This window comes from Rhinatrema bivittatum, chromosome 17, assembly GCF_901001135.1.
Source record: "Rhinatrema bivittatum chromosome 17, aRhiBiv1.1, whole genome shotgun sequence".
NCBI classification, from domain to species: domain Eukaryota; kingdom Metazoa; phylum Chordata; class Amphibia; order Gymnophiona; family Rhinatrematidae; genus Rhinatrema; species Rhinatrema bivittatum.
In genome coordinates this window covers 42,156,884-42,174,094 of record NC_042631.1, presented here as the reverse complement: position 1 = coordinate 42,174,094, position 17,211 = coordinate 42,156,884, and the positions used below count along the sequence as shown (strand labels likewise).

The window sequence follows — 17,211 nt, the reverse complement described above, 5'->3', positions numbered from 1 at the left end:
TGTTTAATTTCTGCATCACTCATTCAAATTCTGCATCACCAGCAGCATCCAGAAATGGGAAAAGTCTTTCATAATAAGGAGACCGGAATCTGGACTGATCTGGTGTATTCCAGGAATGAAAGTTAGCAGGTAAGAACCACATTTTCCTTTCCTGTTTATACCCCAAATCAGTCCAGACAAGTGGGATGTACCCAACCCACTCTACACTGGGTGGGAACCCGAAAGACCCACACACAGCACACTTTCACCAAACGTGGCTTCTGCTATTCAACAAATCTCCAGTGAAGAAACCAACTGATGCTCAGCCCAGGAGGCTGCCTGCACCCTAACAGAATGCGCCTGCAATCCTTCCAGGACCGACCAACCCTTACAGATATAGAAGGAAGCAATCGCCTCCTTCAACCATCTTGCAATTGTGCTCTTAGCCACTTTGCAACCCTTCTTTGGTCCACTGAATAAAACAAAGATATGGTCCAATCTCAAAGTAATTTGTCACCTTGAGATACCACAATAGAACCAGACGCATGTCCAAAAGGTGAAACTCCCTTGCATGGGGTGAATCAGATGTTAGGTGAGGAAAGTTTGGCAATTCCACCATCTGGATAAGATGAAAAGTTGACACGACTTTGGGCAAAAAGGAAGGCTCCGCATGCAATGAGACTCAGTCGTCCAAAATCGGCAAAAAAAAGATCCCTGCACAATAAGGCCTGTAGCTCTGAAATTCGCCTAGCCGAACGAATCGCCACCAGGAACACAGTTTTCAGAGTATGTTCCTTCAAAGATGCCCTTCTTAATGGTTCAAAGGGAGGCCCACATAATACTCAAAGAACCAGATTAAGACTCCAAGACTGAAATTCTACGAACCGGACGACGCAAATGCTTTGCTCCTTTAAGAAAACAGATTGCAAGCCCTCTGGGGATAGGGGAAATACCTACAAGTACCAGAATCTAATCTGCTTTGAAGTGCTGAAAAAAGTGTGAAAAGCAGAATATAAAAATCTAAATAAAAAACATTTTTTAAATGTGCTATGTCCAGATGAGACGCTAGCAGCCATCCTTGAAGCCTCCCTTGGAAACAGCCCAAGGCTGCTACCTGGACTCAGAAAGAATCATAGGCTAAACCTTTGGCAAGCCATCTTGCAAAAAGTCCTAGACCTGGGTAACGTTCGCCTGCAAAGGATCAGCATCATGAAGCCCCACACCAGGATTCAAACACTGATATACACCAAAGAAGTAGAAGACAGTCTAGCCTGAAGTAGCGAGTAGTCATAGGCTCTGAATATCCCTTCAAACGAAGTGTCGCCTTTCAAACGTCAGGCCACTAGACACACCTAATCTAAAAAGATGGGCCCTTGGAACAGCAATTCCCTCAGAGAGCTTAACTTGACAGGGCTGTCTACTGCCATCTGGACCAGATTTGCAAACCACAGACAGCGCAGCCATTCCAGCACCACCAGGATCACTCTTCCTGGATGCTGCCTGATGCGCCTTAACACTCGACCTATGAGCGGCCACAGGGGAAATACATTCAGCAAAAGTCTTACTGGGCATGGTTGAACCAGAGCGTAGATACCTTCGGAGCCGAATTCCATCCGGCGCTGAAAAACCTGACCACCTTGGCATTCTTCTGTATTGCCATGAGATCAAACTGGGGCTCACCCCACTTGTGCTAAACAAGGGCAAAGCCCTCCGCTGACAGCTCCCATTCTCCCAGGGCCAGCTGCTGTCTGCTGAAATAATCTGTCTGCACATTGTCCACCCCTGCCACATGTGAAGCTGCTGGTACTGCTAGATCATGCTCCGCCCAGGCAAAGGGTTCCTCAACCTCCTGAGCCACAAAAAGACTCTTTGTTCTGCCCTGATTGATATATGCCACTATCATTGCATTGTCCGAGAACACTTGCACTGCACGCCGCTGAATCTGAGGAAGACAGATAAGCAATGCCCTGCAAATCGCTCTCATTTCCAGATGGTTGATTGACCAGGACACCTCCATCGGTGACCACTGCCTTTGGGCAATCGATCCCTGACATACCACTCCGCAACTGAGGCTGGCATCTGTGGTCACAACCATCCAGTCTGGAACCTCTAGATCTACTCCTCTCTCCAAATATGGGACACGACAGCCATCAGAAACTGGATCTGGATTCCTCCTGAAGCAACAACAGTAGCTGAAACTCCTCTGACAATGGATTCCAATGGGACAGGAGCGCCTTCTGAAGAGGTTCCATGTGAGCAAAGGCCCATGGTACCAATTCCAGGGTAGAGGCCATGGAACCTAGCACTTGTAAATAATCCCAGATTTTGGGAACAGAGAGATCCAGCAGCCGAACCACTTGCGACTGCAGTTTGACCACCCTCTCCGGGGTAAGAAACACTTTGCCTAACTGGGTGTCGCATCATGCTCCCTGATACGCTAGCAACTGAGACGCTCCAGATGGCTCTTCGCCAGGATTATCATCCAGCCCAGGGATGTTAAACGCTCCATCTCTGACTTCGCCCAAATGAGCCAATCATCCAGGTATGGATGCACTAGTATTCCTTCCCTTCTGAGGGCCACTGCCACCAACACCTTTGTGAGCGTTCTTTTGATGCAGTCATCAGCCTTAAGGGAAGCACTCAAAACTGAAAATGTTCTAACACCGTGAAGCATAGAAACGTTTGATGGCCTGCTCGGATGGGAATATGCAGATATGCGTCCGTTAGATCCAAGGGCATGCGAAACTCCCCCTTGCGCACCACTGCAATCATGGTCAGCAGAGTCTCCATCCAAAAGTGCAGCACCTGCGAGGCCGCACTGACCTTTTGCAAATCTAGAATGGGCCAAAAGGAACCCTTTTTGGGAACGATAATGTAAACCGAATATCTTTCTAGACATTGTTCTCCCCAAGGAACTGGGATGATGGCTTCCAAGTGCTGCAGCCTTAGCAACATGTCCCACACTACTGCCTGCTTGACAGGTGAAGCACAATGGGACACCACAAAGGCTTCCTTGATGGGGCACAACAATTTTAAGGATTAGCTACCCTGTTTCCCCGAAAATAAGAGTGTCTTATATTAATTTTTGCTACCAAAGATGCCGTAGGCCTTATTTTCAGGGCATGTCTAATAGAGCTGCTGGCTGCCCCTGCCTCAGCCATGTCCCACCAGTGTGCTGTCAGAGAGGTAAGAGTGTGCAGCATTCATGGTAGTCAGCTTGGGCTGAGACTGCTTTTGAACCTCTGCATACTGCTTGGAAGGGGTCCCCCGACTGGTACTGCCACCATCCCCAGATGTCCAGTAATCTTGCTGCCACTGTCACTGCTGCCACATGGCTATTGGGGAGGCGCCGATTGCTGCTACTGACACTGAAGCCCATTCTGCTGCCTCCTCTGTGCAGGCCCCGTGGGCTTCCACTTTCTCCATGCTGATCTCGTACATTGTGAGATCCGCATAGAGAAAGTGCTATTCTTGCACATTCCCAAAGATTACGTGCCAATCACTAAAAAGTAATTTATTTTTTTTTACCTTTGCTGGCTGATCTTAGTTTTCTAATCGGTTGGTCACAGGCTTTTTTTTTTTCCACCTTCCCTTTCTTATTTTTTTGCCAATTCCTTTTATATTGTCCTTTTTTCTTCCGTATTTCTTTTCTCTCCATCTTCTTCCCTCAAACACAGTCAGGTTCTCATTCTCACATGCATTTCTCTCTCACATACACACAGGCTCTCACTGGCACATGCTGTCTGACACACACACAGGCTCTCTTCTCACTCCCACATGCTGTCTTGCTCAAGCATAGGCTCTCACAGTCACACGCTGTCTCTCTCACACACACAGAGGCTCTCACATGCTGCCTCTGAAAACATTCAGATCCTCACTCCCACACACAATCTCTCAACTCATCTCGTACACGCACACACGCACCCACCCTCTACAGACCCTCAGCCTCTCTCTCACCTCTGGGCCTCCTCTTCGCGGGTCGCCGCAGGATGGGCTCTGCAGCGGCCCTGAACTTCTCGGGCCACGGCAGCCCTGCTACCGAGCCTCTTCCTCTTCTTGGGCCGCTGTGACTTGGGATTCGCAGCGGCCCGCGGCGGCTCCTCTTCTGCACTCACTGATGCTCTTCCTCCTTCCTGCCCACGCGGCTCCGGCAACGTTTACTTCCAGGGCCGCACAGGCAGGAAGGAGGAGGAGCATCAGCGCATTTCAATGCGATCTTTTTCTTCGGACCGTGGTGACGTGATCTCCACCACGGCCTGCCAATCTGTATGTCGCTGCTCAGTGGCCGCATGAGCCTCCTTGCGCCCGGGGGCATTGGCTCCCCTCGGGATACCACTGCTCACGTCGCCCCCTAATACTTTGGAAACTTTATTTAAAAAAAAAAAAACACAACAAAATCACGTCACAGGATTGACCAGCCCACCGGGGGAAGCCCGATCCCCCGATAGGTCAATCCGCCCGTTTACAAGAGATGGCTTACTTTCGGGGGAGGTCTTATATTTAGCAATTTTGCAAAACCTCTACTAGGTCTTATTTTCGGGGGATGTCTTATTTTCGGGGAAACACGGTATCCCTTATCACTTCCAGACCCACTGATCAGAAGTGATCCTGGTCCACTCCTCGTAAAAACGGGGCAACCTTCCTCCAACAGCTTCTAGGGAGGAGTGGACCAGCCCACTTGCATTGGACGGACTTAGCACCTCCGGAACCCTGTCCAGAGCTTTCTCTGGCCAGTCTGTGTGTCCCTTGAAAGGACTGCTGTCTTCCTGGACCCCTGTAGAACTCCTGTTGGAGCAAAATCTTATCTCCTGAAAGTGAATGCACGGTGGAAAGGTCTTTTTGCTCACTTTATCATCTCCGGGCAATTTGTTCCTTTAGATTCCACCAAATGCTTCATCAGCTTCTCCAGATCCTCCCCGAACAACTTTCTTTTGAAGGGAAGATTGCAAAGCTGACCGCCGACCAGTTACGAAGCCACAGGAGTCTATGAGCAGTTATCGCGGGCACCATATTCCTGGTAGACATCCGAACCATATACAGGGCATCCGCCCTATATTTATTTATTTAAAAACTTATACCGTTGCTAAGTTAAATACCATCGCAACGGTTTACATGTAGGCACATATTTAATGTAGGTAAAAGTGTACTATAGTACATTCTAACAGGTGCTGTCAAAGGTTCGGTTACAATATATCATTAGACAGTCATTTAGCGAAGTAGTTCATGACCAATTGTACCAAGGTACTTACACCGGTAGTTTTATCACACATAGTATTATAGTTATGTGTTAGCCTAATGCAGAGAGCTTGTTTGTGCTGGGTGCAGAATGCACAGGAGAAACATTAGTGATGTCTGCTGATTCCAGGCAGGACGCAGGGATGGCCTATATAGTGAGAGAAAGAGCCCCATCACTAGCAGGACCCATAATCTGGAACACAATGCCTCCAGAGATCAGACTGCAAAGTGATCTCAAGATATTTAAGAAAAGTTTAAAAACATGGCTTTTTAAACAAGCATTTTACAAAGAGACAGGAGAATAGAGAAATTATTCGGGAAAAGACAGAAAGGCACCGACACACAGTCCTTAGGACTGTACAGTAGATTAGTCTATGAACTCTACACCACAATAAAGCATAACTATAATACTATGTGTGATAAAACTACCGGTGTAAGTACCTTGGTACAATTGGTCATGAACTACTTCGCTAAATGACTGTCTAACAGTCTCTATAGCAAGATCTCTAGCTTCCGTCCTGGACATCATTTAGGGTGACCAACCTGCCACAGAAATGGTCATCGCCAACACTGCCGCATCCACCTTCGGAAACTTCTAAACCTCTAAAGTGTCCTCTGGTAAGGAATACAACCTGGCCATAACCCTGACCACTTTCAGTCCACCCTGAGGAAAATCCCATTCCCAGACTATCAGCTTTTTCTCCTTTTTCGCAAAGGAAAAGCCTTTGGCGGTCCACGCAGCCCGTCCAATACCTGATTCACACCCTCGTTGTCCAAATCCTCCTGCGTGACCTTGATCCCCAGTTCTTCCAGAACCTGGGGCATGAGAAGCAGCAACTCTTCCTTACGGAACACTCTCACCATCCTAGGGTCATCCCCTTCTGCGAGAGGCACGTCCTCCACATCCAGATCATTAGCCACCTGGGCAGTAGGAGGATCAGTGCATGGCTCAGTACCAGAGTCATTTCGCAAATCCTCCTGAGGAGCATCTCCCTTCAAATCTTCCAAAGAGTTCTCTTCCACTCCTGATCGTTCCAGAACCAGGTGAAGAATTCCCCCCGACCTGGGAGGTGCCTCAGCTCAAGGCTTCTAAGCCGAGCTCTGGGCCTTCTGGGCTTACCCGCTGCTTCCTTCTTAGCAAGGTAGGCCTCATGCAGCAGTAATGCAGTCTGCAGAAAACCCATCAGGCTCACTGGCTTCTTTATCTGCCAGGTCCTCTCCTGGCTCCCCTGCCACATCTCCAGACCCTTGTTGTGCTGGAGAAAGCGGGGGAGTGAAGTCCCTATACTCCCTTGTCCATTACAGGTCAACTGCCATGTGGAGGTACCCTGGATGGGGCCTGCAGACCAGGTGCAGCGTCTGCCTGCTGAGTCCTCTGCCGAGGCCCTTTCACCTCCACAGGCACAGCTGGCGCATAGCAGGGCTCCATTGAGGTGCGATCACCTCACACCACAGGCCAGATAAACTTACCTTTCCCGTGCTCCATGGGAGTCGCCATGAAGCACATCGTGGCCCGTGGCCAAAAACAGCCCCAAGCAGGAGAAAAAACTCCAATGGCGCTGCCCTGGCCCCGGGTCCTGAAATCGAGGCATGCTGGCTTCCCCTTCTCACCCCAATGCTGAGCTGACCACCGATCAAAAGGAAAGCATGCACGTGCGCGCACGCGCACACACACACACACAAAAAAAAAAAAAGAGGACAGCCACCAAGCAGCCCAGATAGACAAACAAAGGAAAGATATAGTTTCATGCTTCTGGGTGCTCCTGGCTAGTCCAGTCGACAGGACATGTGAGAAGGCCTCAGGGGAGCAAGGGAACCAGGACCCCTGGCTTTCCCTCCGCCTGGAAATTAAGGGTCGAGCCTGGCTAGGAATTACCAACCCCCCCTCCCCCCTACCGCTTGCCCTGCTCAGAGAGATGGCCCATGAAGGAATTCAACACCTCTGGGATCAGACTTCACTTCTTTCTTTTTTCCCAACTTTCTACTTTTTTTTTTTTTTAAACTAAGTTCAGACTACAGGTTTGCACTTCTACCATCTGCTGGAAACAGAAATACTGAGGGACTGCAGGTGGCACACTCTGTTAAGTAGCAGTGCCTGAAAAGTTTTTATTCTCTGCCTCCATCTGTTGGTAGGGATGCAAAACCCACTTGCCTGGACTGATCTGGGATATGAACAGGAGTGTTTACATTCACAGGGTTCAAGGAAAATGAAAGCTATGCACTTGTATATATTATAATAGAATAATAAAGTTAGAAACTTATAGGGTGGCTATTATATACATTCACATTAATAAAAGTGGAAATAAAGAGGAAGATGGGAACTGCAGACCAGTTACACTGACCTCTGTGGTGAGCACAATAGAATCACTGCTAAACAGATTTTGGAATCCAACAGATTGCAAGATTTGAGGCAGCATAGTTTTACCAGAGGTAAATCTTGTCAGATGAAACTGATCAATTTCTTTGATTGAGTGACCAGAGAGTTGGATCGGGCGAGTTCACTAGATGTAGTATACTTTGATTTCTCTAAAGTCTTTGGCACTGTTCTGCATAGGAGACAAATTCAATGCCCTTGGTATGGGACCTAGAGTAACTGATTTGGTTAGCAAATGGCTGAGTGGGAGGTGACAAAAGGTAGTGGTAAATGGAGTTTTCTCTGGGGGGGGGGGGATATTACTAGCAGGTGGACCCTTTCTTTTCAACATTTGTGTGGAAGCAGAAGAATTGTCAGGAAAAGTTTTTCTTTTTGACAATGATATGAAAGTCTGTAACAGGGTGGACAGCCAGGAAGGCAAGAAAAACATGAGAAGGGATCTAATGAACCTCGAGGAATGGATTAGGGTTTGGCAGCTAATATTTAATGGTAAAAAATGCATTGGTTTCTCCCTCAAGTTTCTGTATTTAGGATGCAGAAATCCAAGGGAGGTACAATATTGGAGGTGTTTTTAGCAGAATCTGGATTAGTTTTATCCGATGATCTTAAGGTGCCCAAAAAGGTGTATAAAGTGACAGCAAATGCCAGAAAGATGCTTGGTTGCATTGGGAGAGAAATGGTCAGCAGAAAAAGGGGGCTGATATTGCTCCGTATAAGTCCCTGGTTAGATCTCATTTAGAAAATTGTGTACAATTCTGGAGACCGCGCCTTCAAAAGGATATAAACAGGATGAAGTCGGTCCAGAAAGTGGCTACTAAAACGTTTGGTGGTTTTCATTTTAAAGCATATAGGGACAGACAAAGATCTAAACATATACACCTTACAGGAAAGGAGAAATAGGAGATAGAAACATTCAAAATTCTCAAAGGTTTCCATGCACAAGAGGCAAGCCTCTCAACAGAAAGGAGGCTCTAGAACGAGTGTTTATGGGATGAGAGTGAAGGGGGATAGACTTAGGAATAATCATAGTAAATATATCTTTGCGGGGAGTGTGGTGGATACATGGAACAGCCTCTCAGTGGAGGTGGTAGAGACAAAAACTCTCTGAATTCAATAAAGCATGGGATAAATAAGGCGATCACTAAGGGAGCAATGGGAATTATAAAGCTAGATTAATTGAGCAGATAGACAGACTAGAAGGGCCATATGGTCTTTTTCTGCTGTCATGTTTTATGTTTCCACATTCATAGAAACATAGAAATGACAGCAGAAGACGACCAAACGGCCCATCCAGTCTGCCCAGCAAGTTTTGCACTTTTTTTTCTCTCATACTTATCTGTTTCTCTTGGCTCTTAGTAACCTTTTGGTTCTATTTCCCTTCCACCCCCACCATTAATGTAAGAGCAGTGTTGGAACTGCATCTAAGCGAAATATCTAGCTTAATTAGTTAGGGATAGTAACCGCCGCAATAAGCAAGCTACACCCATGCTTATTTGTTTACCCAGACTATGTAATTCAGTCCTAGTTGGTTGTTGTCTGTATACAGATCCACTTTTCTTCATTCCCCCTGCTGTTGAAGCAGAGAGTTATGCTGGATATGCACTGAAAGTGAAAAGATGTTTGAAAGAGCCACTTTTTTAGCATTTTTCTAAAGGCTGGTAAGTGATCAGTGGTTACACCTCTGAAGGCCCGTATTCTGGTGCTTATGAGATATAGTTCCTTGAGTGCTGGCACAGCTAAATGGGCTTGTGACAGTGAGCACAAAGGGCAGGAAGGCATGTATGGGGTAAGATGACAGCTGAGAGAGTTGTGCATTGCCTTTGAGAGCTTTGTAGCTAGAATTTTCTCCTTCAGACACAGTGATGTCCCTATTTGGAATCAATGTTTAGGACACTGAGGTCCATACAGAAACATGGACTGAAGTTAGTTGGATAAATTTATCCAGCTAACTTATTTACTATTTTTTCTATACCGGCTTTCATGATAGGTATCACATCAAACCGGTTTACATTTAACAGGGTGTACAATATACAGAGAACTCGAGCAACTATAACAAGTGCGTGGTTAACGGAATTGCAGTTACAATAAAACAGGGAAGTACACAACTGGGAGCGGAGGAGGAATAAGAAAAGAGATTAACTGACAGCAAATTATTTACAGAGATGCAAAATTAATTCCAATGTAGTAGAATTGATATAGTGAATGAGATTGACAGTGTTGGTGAATGGTTTCTATTTAAACCCATTGTTAACAATGTGTTTGTGATGTCTTGGACGAGATATTCAGAAGAATAGCTGTGTCACTGAATCTACTCAGAACAGAAACAGCTGTCCTAAACTTCTCCTGTTGAAGGCCGAATATAGGCAATTATCCAACTGACAGGCCGATACAGTAAGGAGCGGTAGGAAGAGCTGCGTTAGTACCGGGCGCACCCGCGGTTGCCGCACGCACAGTCCGGCTCACCTACCGCTCGATACTGTATGTAAATAGCTTGCAAATGCAAGCTGCGTCCGTGAAGCGTTAGGCCCGCGCAACCCATTTTACTGTATAGAGCGCTATACAGTATCCTGGGTGCGCTGGCCTAACGCTTCACGGACACGCTGGTATCTGTCATTTCAAATGACATTTGAAATGACAGGTACCAGGAAGTGGACGGTTCTCCTACGCTCGGGATTGCCAGTCCTCTCTCCCCTCCTCCCGAAGCAAGGCGCGTAAAGCAGCCTTGCTTCGGGAGGAGGGGAGAGAGGAAGCAATGAAGCGACTTACTTTTCTTGCAGCCCCCCTTCCGGAGATGGACATCGGCAAAGACTGACCGCGGCTCCCCTGCCTCCCGGAGGCAGCTGCCCGCGAAGATGGATGCCTGCATGGGCGAAAGCAGCCCCTGTGCAGGCATCCATCTTGGCGGGCAGCTGCCTCCGGGAGGCAGGGGAGCCGCGGTCCGTCTTTGCCGATGTCCATCTCCGGAGGGGGGGGCTGCAAGTCGCTACGTTGCTTTACACTGCCAGTCCTCTCTCCTCTCCTCCCGAAGCAAGGCTGCTTTACGCGCCTTGCTTCGGGAGGAGGGGAGAGAGGACTGGCCATCCCGAGTGTAGGATTGCCAGTCCTCTCTCTTGCTATTTTTTTTTTCAATTTTTCAATTTTTTCCGCTTTCGTTGCTTCGGGAGGAGGGGAGAGGACTGGGGCTGCCCCGGAGACCAGCACCCATGGACCCTGCCTCTAACGCAGGGGTAAGGGTAGGCGGTAAGTTAGCAGGTTAAATGCGCGGCAAAACGGCAGGGTAAAAAAGCGATAGTCGGGGGCGCGTTACTGTATGGGAGGGAATAGCTAATTCGATCGTTTACATGTAATAAACATGCCATGGGCGGAAGGGGTTACCCGGTGATTTAAAGAGGCGGTAAGAGTGGGTTAAAGGGGATAGTGTATCGCGGGTTGGACTAACGCGGCCGAAAAGTGAGTAGAAAGCGGGTTAGGAGCAGGGTAACCGCGGCCGCACTTTACTGTATTGACCTGTAAATTAGCCAAATAAGTTACTCCACCCCAGAAGATGCCTGTTCCGCCCAGAACTTATCTGGCTGTTTAGCTAGATAAACAGTTAGCTGGCTAAGTGGTACCTGGTCAGCGAAGCTGAATATTCAGACAGCACCATTTAGCCGGCTTCTCGGAACTTAACCAGTTAAGTGGCACTGAATATTGGCCCTGTATGATTGAAGAAAGTAGACTACATGCCATAGTACCTTAACAGAAATATGAGAGATTTTTGAACAAAAGAGCTATCCCACTGGTTTAAGTCTCTGGATGCAAGTGACAAAACTCCCTCCATTACTAATCTCCCTAAAATGTAGAATACGGAGGGATTTTATATCCTGCTCAGAAACAAAACATCTGCTGTATAGTAGATATCTATCATAAGAAAGCTATAGTGAGAGTAGGTCCCTAATATTGTCCACATATTGGTATACCTACTCTACATAACTATTATATATTACTTTTAAATATTTGTAAGTTAGTTTTGTAAGTTTTTAGGTTATGCATTTGTGATTGTAATTCCCTTAAGATATTAGATAGATGAATCCTAAATATTTTAACTAAATATATAAATGTAGATACATCTAGGAAAAACAATGACTTCAAGAAGTTTATGATGTACACCAAGCATGTGCAATGCCAAAATTTTCATTTTGGTCAGTTTCTTTTGTTTCTGGACCAATTTTTACTTGAATTTCATTTTGGGGAGAAGGGGGTTGGTTTTTCAGGACTTTTGGGGCTATTTTCAATTTGTTTTAGATTTAACAAAATGAAAATGGTAATTTTCAGTTTGGATTACCATTTGTTTAAAGATGAATGCATATCCCTAATGTACTTTTTTATCTGTGAACAAGTTCAGACCCTAAGAAAAACCAAAGCAATTAATGAAGTAACTCAAGCACATTTTTAAGATGTTTATTCTCTGCTGGAGAGATTACAAATCTTATTTCAGTGAGAAAAATTTTAATTAAGCTGTGAAATGTATTACTCTTAAAAGGATTCCTGCTTATAGCACCTTAAATTATCATAAGTCATTTAAGTAGCTAGAGTAATTACTGAGGCTTTATGAATCTGCTTTTAAGAACAGAGGGAGCCTCAATCAACTGCATTATCACTTAGCAATGGGATTTTTCAGTGCAACTGAAGGCCCAGCAACTGTTTGTTGTAAGATTTAAGAATAACTGATGGACTGTAAAACTATATGGCTTTGGCTCCTCATTTGAGTTTGGGGTTCAACAACTCAGCTCTGATTTGTCAACCTAAAAAATACTAAAGATTCTTTTGGAAAGGCTCTAGTAAGTGAGGGGAGTTGAGTTTTATCTACATTCAATCTTTGGTCTGAAAACTAACTAGGATGCTGAATGGTAGTGAACATCTGACCAAGTAGAGAGAGTGAGATCAACATCTCATTTCACATCAATCATGAAAGGGTATTAGGTAGTAAAGCTCATGGTCAACACCAAGTTCAACTGGATCTCAACCGGTAAGTGGAAGTGTAAGATTTCTCCTTATTTTACAGTACAAATCTAATGAATCATTCAAGGTCTTTAAGAAGTGAACCCATTTTACAGTCAAAATCTTTAGCGAGGGAATCTCAAACTCTGGTTTTTGAGGGCAAAAACAAGGCCAACTTTCAGGATAACCAAAAAATGCAAATAAATCTATTCATAAGCCATATGTATATAAATACCTATCATGAGTATTTACTGAGGATATCTTGAAAACTAATCAATCTGATAGAAATGGCAACACCTACCCAGCCACTAGGATCTTTGGAATTTCACCAGCAAAGGCTTCTGCCATCTCTCGGCTTCCTACATTAGCAATGCAGTGCAAGGCCAAACCCATGAAAGTGGGGTTGCGACTGGCCAGGTCATTCTTGATTGCATTATTTATCAGCCGAATCAGTTCACTGTTGGAGTTTACCAGCACTGAGATGAAAAGGTATCCCTGTGAGTCAGAAGAGAGGTAAAGGAGAAAATGGTTAGACCTTAATCCACTAAACATTTGGGACACATACTACTTTAAGACCTGCTGGTAAAGAATATCCATCCCCATTCCTACAGAGAAGTCAGACATCCAGGATTCAGAAACCCAGTGGGCTCTGGCAGAATAAGGCCTGTTATGAAAAGACACCGACGTTCCTCACCACTACTCTTACATAATACTTTTTCTGCACTGGATAACAAAGCAGCTTAAAAAAAATTATTAAAAAAAAATCAGTCCTTTGATTATTTCCTTGTAGGTCACTACCAAATATATAGTGAACACACTAATACATTTAAAGGACCCTAATCATACACAATCCTATATCCATAGCAACCTAAACTTTAACTAGGAACTGAACAAATTTAAGAGAAGGCAGTAGTCCAGTAGCAAGAGGGGGACCTCCCAGTCTTTTGCATAGAGTAACATGTATGATTTTTTTATCCGCCGGTGAGAAGTATGTGTGCATCTGATGCAAAGAGCTCCTGTGTCTCAGAAAACAAGTCCGATCTCTGGAGGCTAGAGTGGCAGACTTGAAGGAGCTAAGGCAGACAGAGGTATATAGATGAGACCTTCAGGGACATAGTAGCCAAGTCCCAACTCCAGTCTGGCAGCCCTGGTGCTGCCTCGGAGGAGGAAGGTCTCATGATTGAACAGAATCAACTTGGTACAGCAGAAAATAATCTTGTAGCAATTACCTGCTCTCCAGATGGTGCATTGTCCTCTCGCACCAAGGATGTAATTCCCAGAGCTTCTGCCAAGGAGGGAAGGATTAGGTCAGCCGTCATAGTGATTCGATTATTAGGAATGTAGGCAGCTGGGTGGCTGGTGGGCATGAGGACCGTCTGGTAACACGCCTACCTGGTGCAAAGGTGGCGGACCTCACGCGTCACCTAGATAGGATTTTAGACAGTGCTGGGGAGGAGCTGGCTGTCGTGGTACATGTGGACACCAACGACATAGGAAAATGTGGGAGGGAGGTTCTGGAAGCAAAATTTAGGCTAAGTAGAAAGCAAAATTGCTTACCTGTAATAGGTGTTATCCCAGGACAGCAGGATGTAGTCCTCACATATAGGTGACATCGATGGAGCCCTGACACAGAAAACTGTCAAAGTTTCTAGAAACATTTGACTGGCACACTGAGCATGCCCAGCACGCCATGATTCCCTCAGCCACAGGGGTCTCCCTTCAGTCTCATTTGTAGCAATAAAAAATATGAGCGAAAAAAATAAAACGAATCGGACCCAACTCCGCGGGGTGGCAGGTGGGTTTCGTGAGGACTACATCCTGCTGTCCTGGGATAACACCTATTACAGGTAAGCAATTTTGCTTTATCCCAGGACAAGCAGGATGATAGTCCTCACATATGGGTGATTAGCAAGCTACAGGCTGAGTCATCTTTGTTGTGGACCAACAGCGCACAACTTGTGCAACAAGCACAACAACTAGTGCGATGTTGAAAAAAATTAGGCAGCCTGAAATCACAGCGGTTTGGATGTGGAAGAAGTTGGGTATTAAACTGGGAACAAGTTCTTTAAGACAGATTGGCCATAGGCTGAATCTTGTCGTCCTTCCTTGTCCAAACAGTAATGTGCTGCAAGGGTGTGAAGAGAACTCCAAGTTGCAGCTTTACAGATATCAGCAATATGCACTGAACGATAGTGTGCTACTGAGGTTGACATAGCCCTTACTGAGTGCGTTTTTACTCGCCGCAGGAGAGGAATGGCTGCTTTTTCATAGCAGAATTCGATACAGTCTGCTAGCCAGTTGAAGAGAGAGTTCGTTTTCCCACTGCAACTCCTGGTTTATTTTTGTGAAAAGAAACAAAGAATTGGGTGGATTTTCTATGGACTGCAGTGCAGTCCAGGTAAAAAGCCAGCGCATGTTTACAATCTAAGGTGTGCAAAACTCTCTCGCCCTGGTGAGTGTGGCCTTGGAAAGAAAGTGGGCAAGACTATGGATTGATTGAGGTGAAAATCCATTACCACTTTTGGTAGGAATTTGGTGAGTGCGAAGGACCACTCTGTCATGCAGGAACCTTGTGTAGGGTGAGTATGTGACAAGCACTTGTAACTCACTGACCCTCCTAGCAGAAGTAATGGCTACTAGGAAAAATACGTTCCATGAAAGAAATTTTTCATTACAGGAGTGCAAAGAATCAAACAGGGATCGCATGAGCCTCGCTAGCACTAAATTTAGGTCCCATTCAGTAACCGGTGGTCGAATGGGAGGCTTAAGGTGGAGTAAACCCCTCGTAAACAGTCTCACTAGGAGTTGCGCTGTTATCGGTGCATCCCCTATTCCCTTGAGGTATGCTGCTATGGCACTTTGGTGTACCCGCACAGAGGGACATCCTGCAGAATCCGAAAGGTGGCACAGGTAGTCCAATAAAGAAGAAGGAGTGGGGCAGGAGAAAGGGTCAAAACCTTTTTGTGTGCACCACTTGGTAAATCTAGTCCACTTAGAGTGGTAAGATTTACATGTGGAGGGCTTTCGTGAAGCTACGAGAACTTTAGAGACTTGAATTGAAAGATTGAGTGGTTGCAGAATTAAGGTTTCAACATCCAAGCTGTTAGGGCAAGAGTTGGCAGGTTGGGATGACGCAACTTGCCCTGATTCTGAGTTATGAGAGTGGGTGCTGTGCCCAGGTGAATTGGTTGTCTGATCGAGAGGTCGAGGAGTATGGGAAACCATACTTGTCGAGGCCAGGACAGAGGATCATTGACCCTCTGTCCTGTTGTAGCTTCATGGGAGTTTTGGATATGAGCGGAATCAGAGGATACGCATATAGAAGTCCTATGTTCCAGGGGCGAGCAAAGGCATTCCTGGGGAACATTTGTCAACGGCTGTGGAGGGAGCAGAACCTTTCCACTTTGTGATTCAGCTTGGAAACAAAGAAGTCTATGGTTGGGCAACCCCAGCATTGAAAGATTTTGCTCGCTACACAGGGATCCAGAGACCATTCGTGGGGATGGAAACGCTGACAGATAGTCTACCAGGACATTTTGTATGCCTGCCAGATAAGTTGCTCGGAGATGCATGGAGTGCTCAAGAGCCCAGGCCCAAATCTGTACTGCTGCTTGATAGAGCAGATAAGAGCCCGTGCCTCCCTGTTTATGTACCACATTGCTACTGTGTTGTCTGTTTGTATCAGCACAGTCTTGTTTGAGAGGCAGTCTTTGAAGGCATAAAGGGCATAATGTATTGCTCGAAGTTCCAAGAAGTTTATCCGACACTTCATTTCGAGCGAAGTCCATGTACCTTGTGTTTGAAGGTTGTTGACGTGAGCTCCCCATCCCAAGTTGGAGGCATCCGTGGTCAAGATGACTTGCGGTGTTGACTGCTGGAATGGTAGACCAGCTTTCAAGGCAGTTTGGTTTGTCCACCAGTGGAGCGAAAGTCGTACTTGGTAGGTGACTTGAAATGTGTACAACAGTGGTTGGAAAGCTTGGAACCATTGAGATTTCAAAGTCCATTGAGTTCTTCGCATGGCTAACTTCGCCATAGGGGTAACATGTACTGTAGAAGCCATGTGTCCTAGTAGCACTAGAAGTTGATGGGCAGAGGCAAACTGGTAGTGGGTTATAGAGTTCGCCAAGCGTGCTAGATCGTTGGCACGGTCATTTGGAAGAAAAGCTTTTGCCACTGTGGTGTCGAGGTCTGCTCAGACTAACATGAGGAGCTGAGACGGCTTGATATGGGATTTTTGATAGTTGATTAGAAATGCCAGGGAGTGTAATAGTCTTATTGTGCTTTTTAAGGCAGACAGAGCTCCCTGCCTGGATAGACTCCTGATTAGCCAATCGTCTAGGTAGGGAAAAACATTAATGCTGTTTTTTCTTAGATGTGCAGCAGCCTCTGCTAGACATTTTGTGAATACTCAAGGTGCAGAGGTGAGTCCAAATGGCAGGACCCGTTACTGGTAATGTTTTCCCACGACAAATCGTAGGTACTTGCGATGTTGTGTGGAAATGGGTATGTGTGCACAGGTGTCTTGAAGATCCAGAGAACAGAGCCAGTCTCCCTGTTGAAGCAAAGGAAGGATGGTTCCCAGGAATACCATACGGAACTTTTCCTTTTGAAGAAATTTGTTGAGATTGCAGAGGTCTAGG

The 17,211-nt window shown here is 46.0% G+C and overlaps 1 protein-coding gene across 1 annotated transcript in view; it reads right to left on the bottom strand.

Moving 5' to 3' along the window:
* The window catches only part of AP2A2 (adaptor related protein complex 2 subunit alpha 2), a 373,009-nt gene that overhangs the window by 199,727 nt on the left and 156,071 nt on the right, over positions 1-17,211 (bottom strand). The window contains 1 exon segment of the mRNA XM_029582982.1: positions 12,870-13,063. Coding sequence (XP_029438842.1) covers positions 12,870-13,063 — 194 coding nt within the window.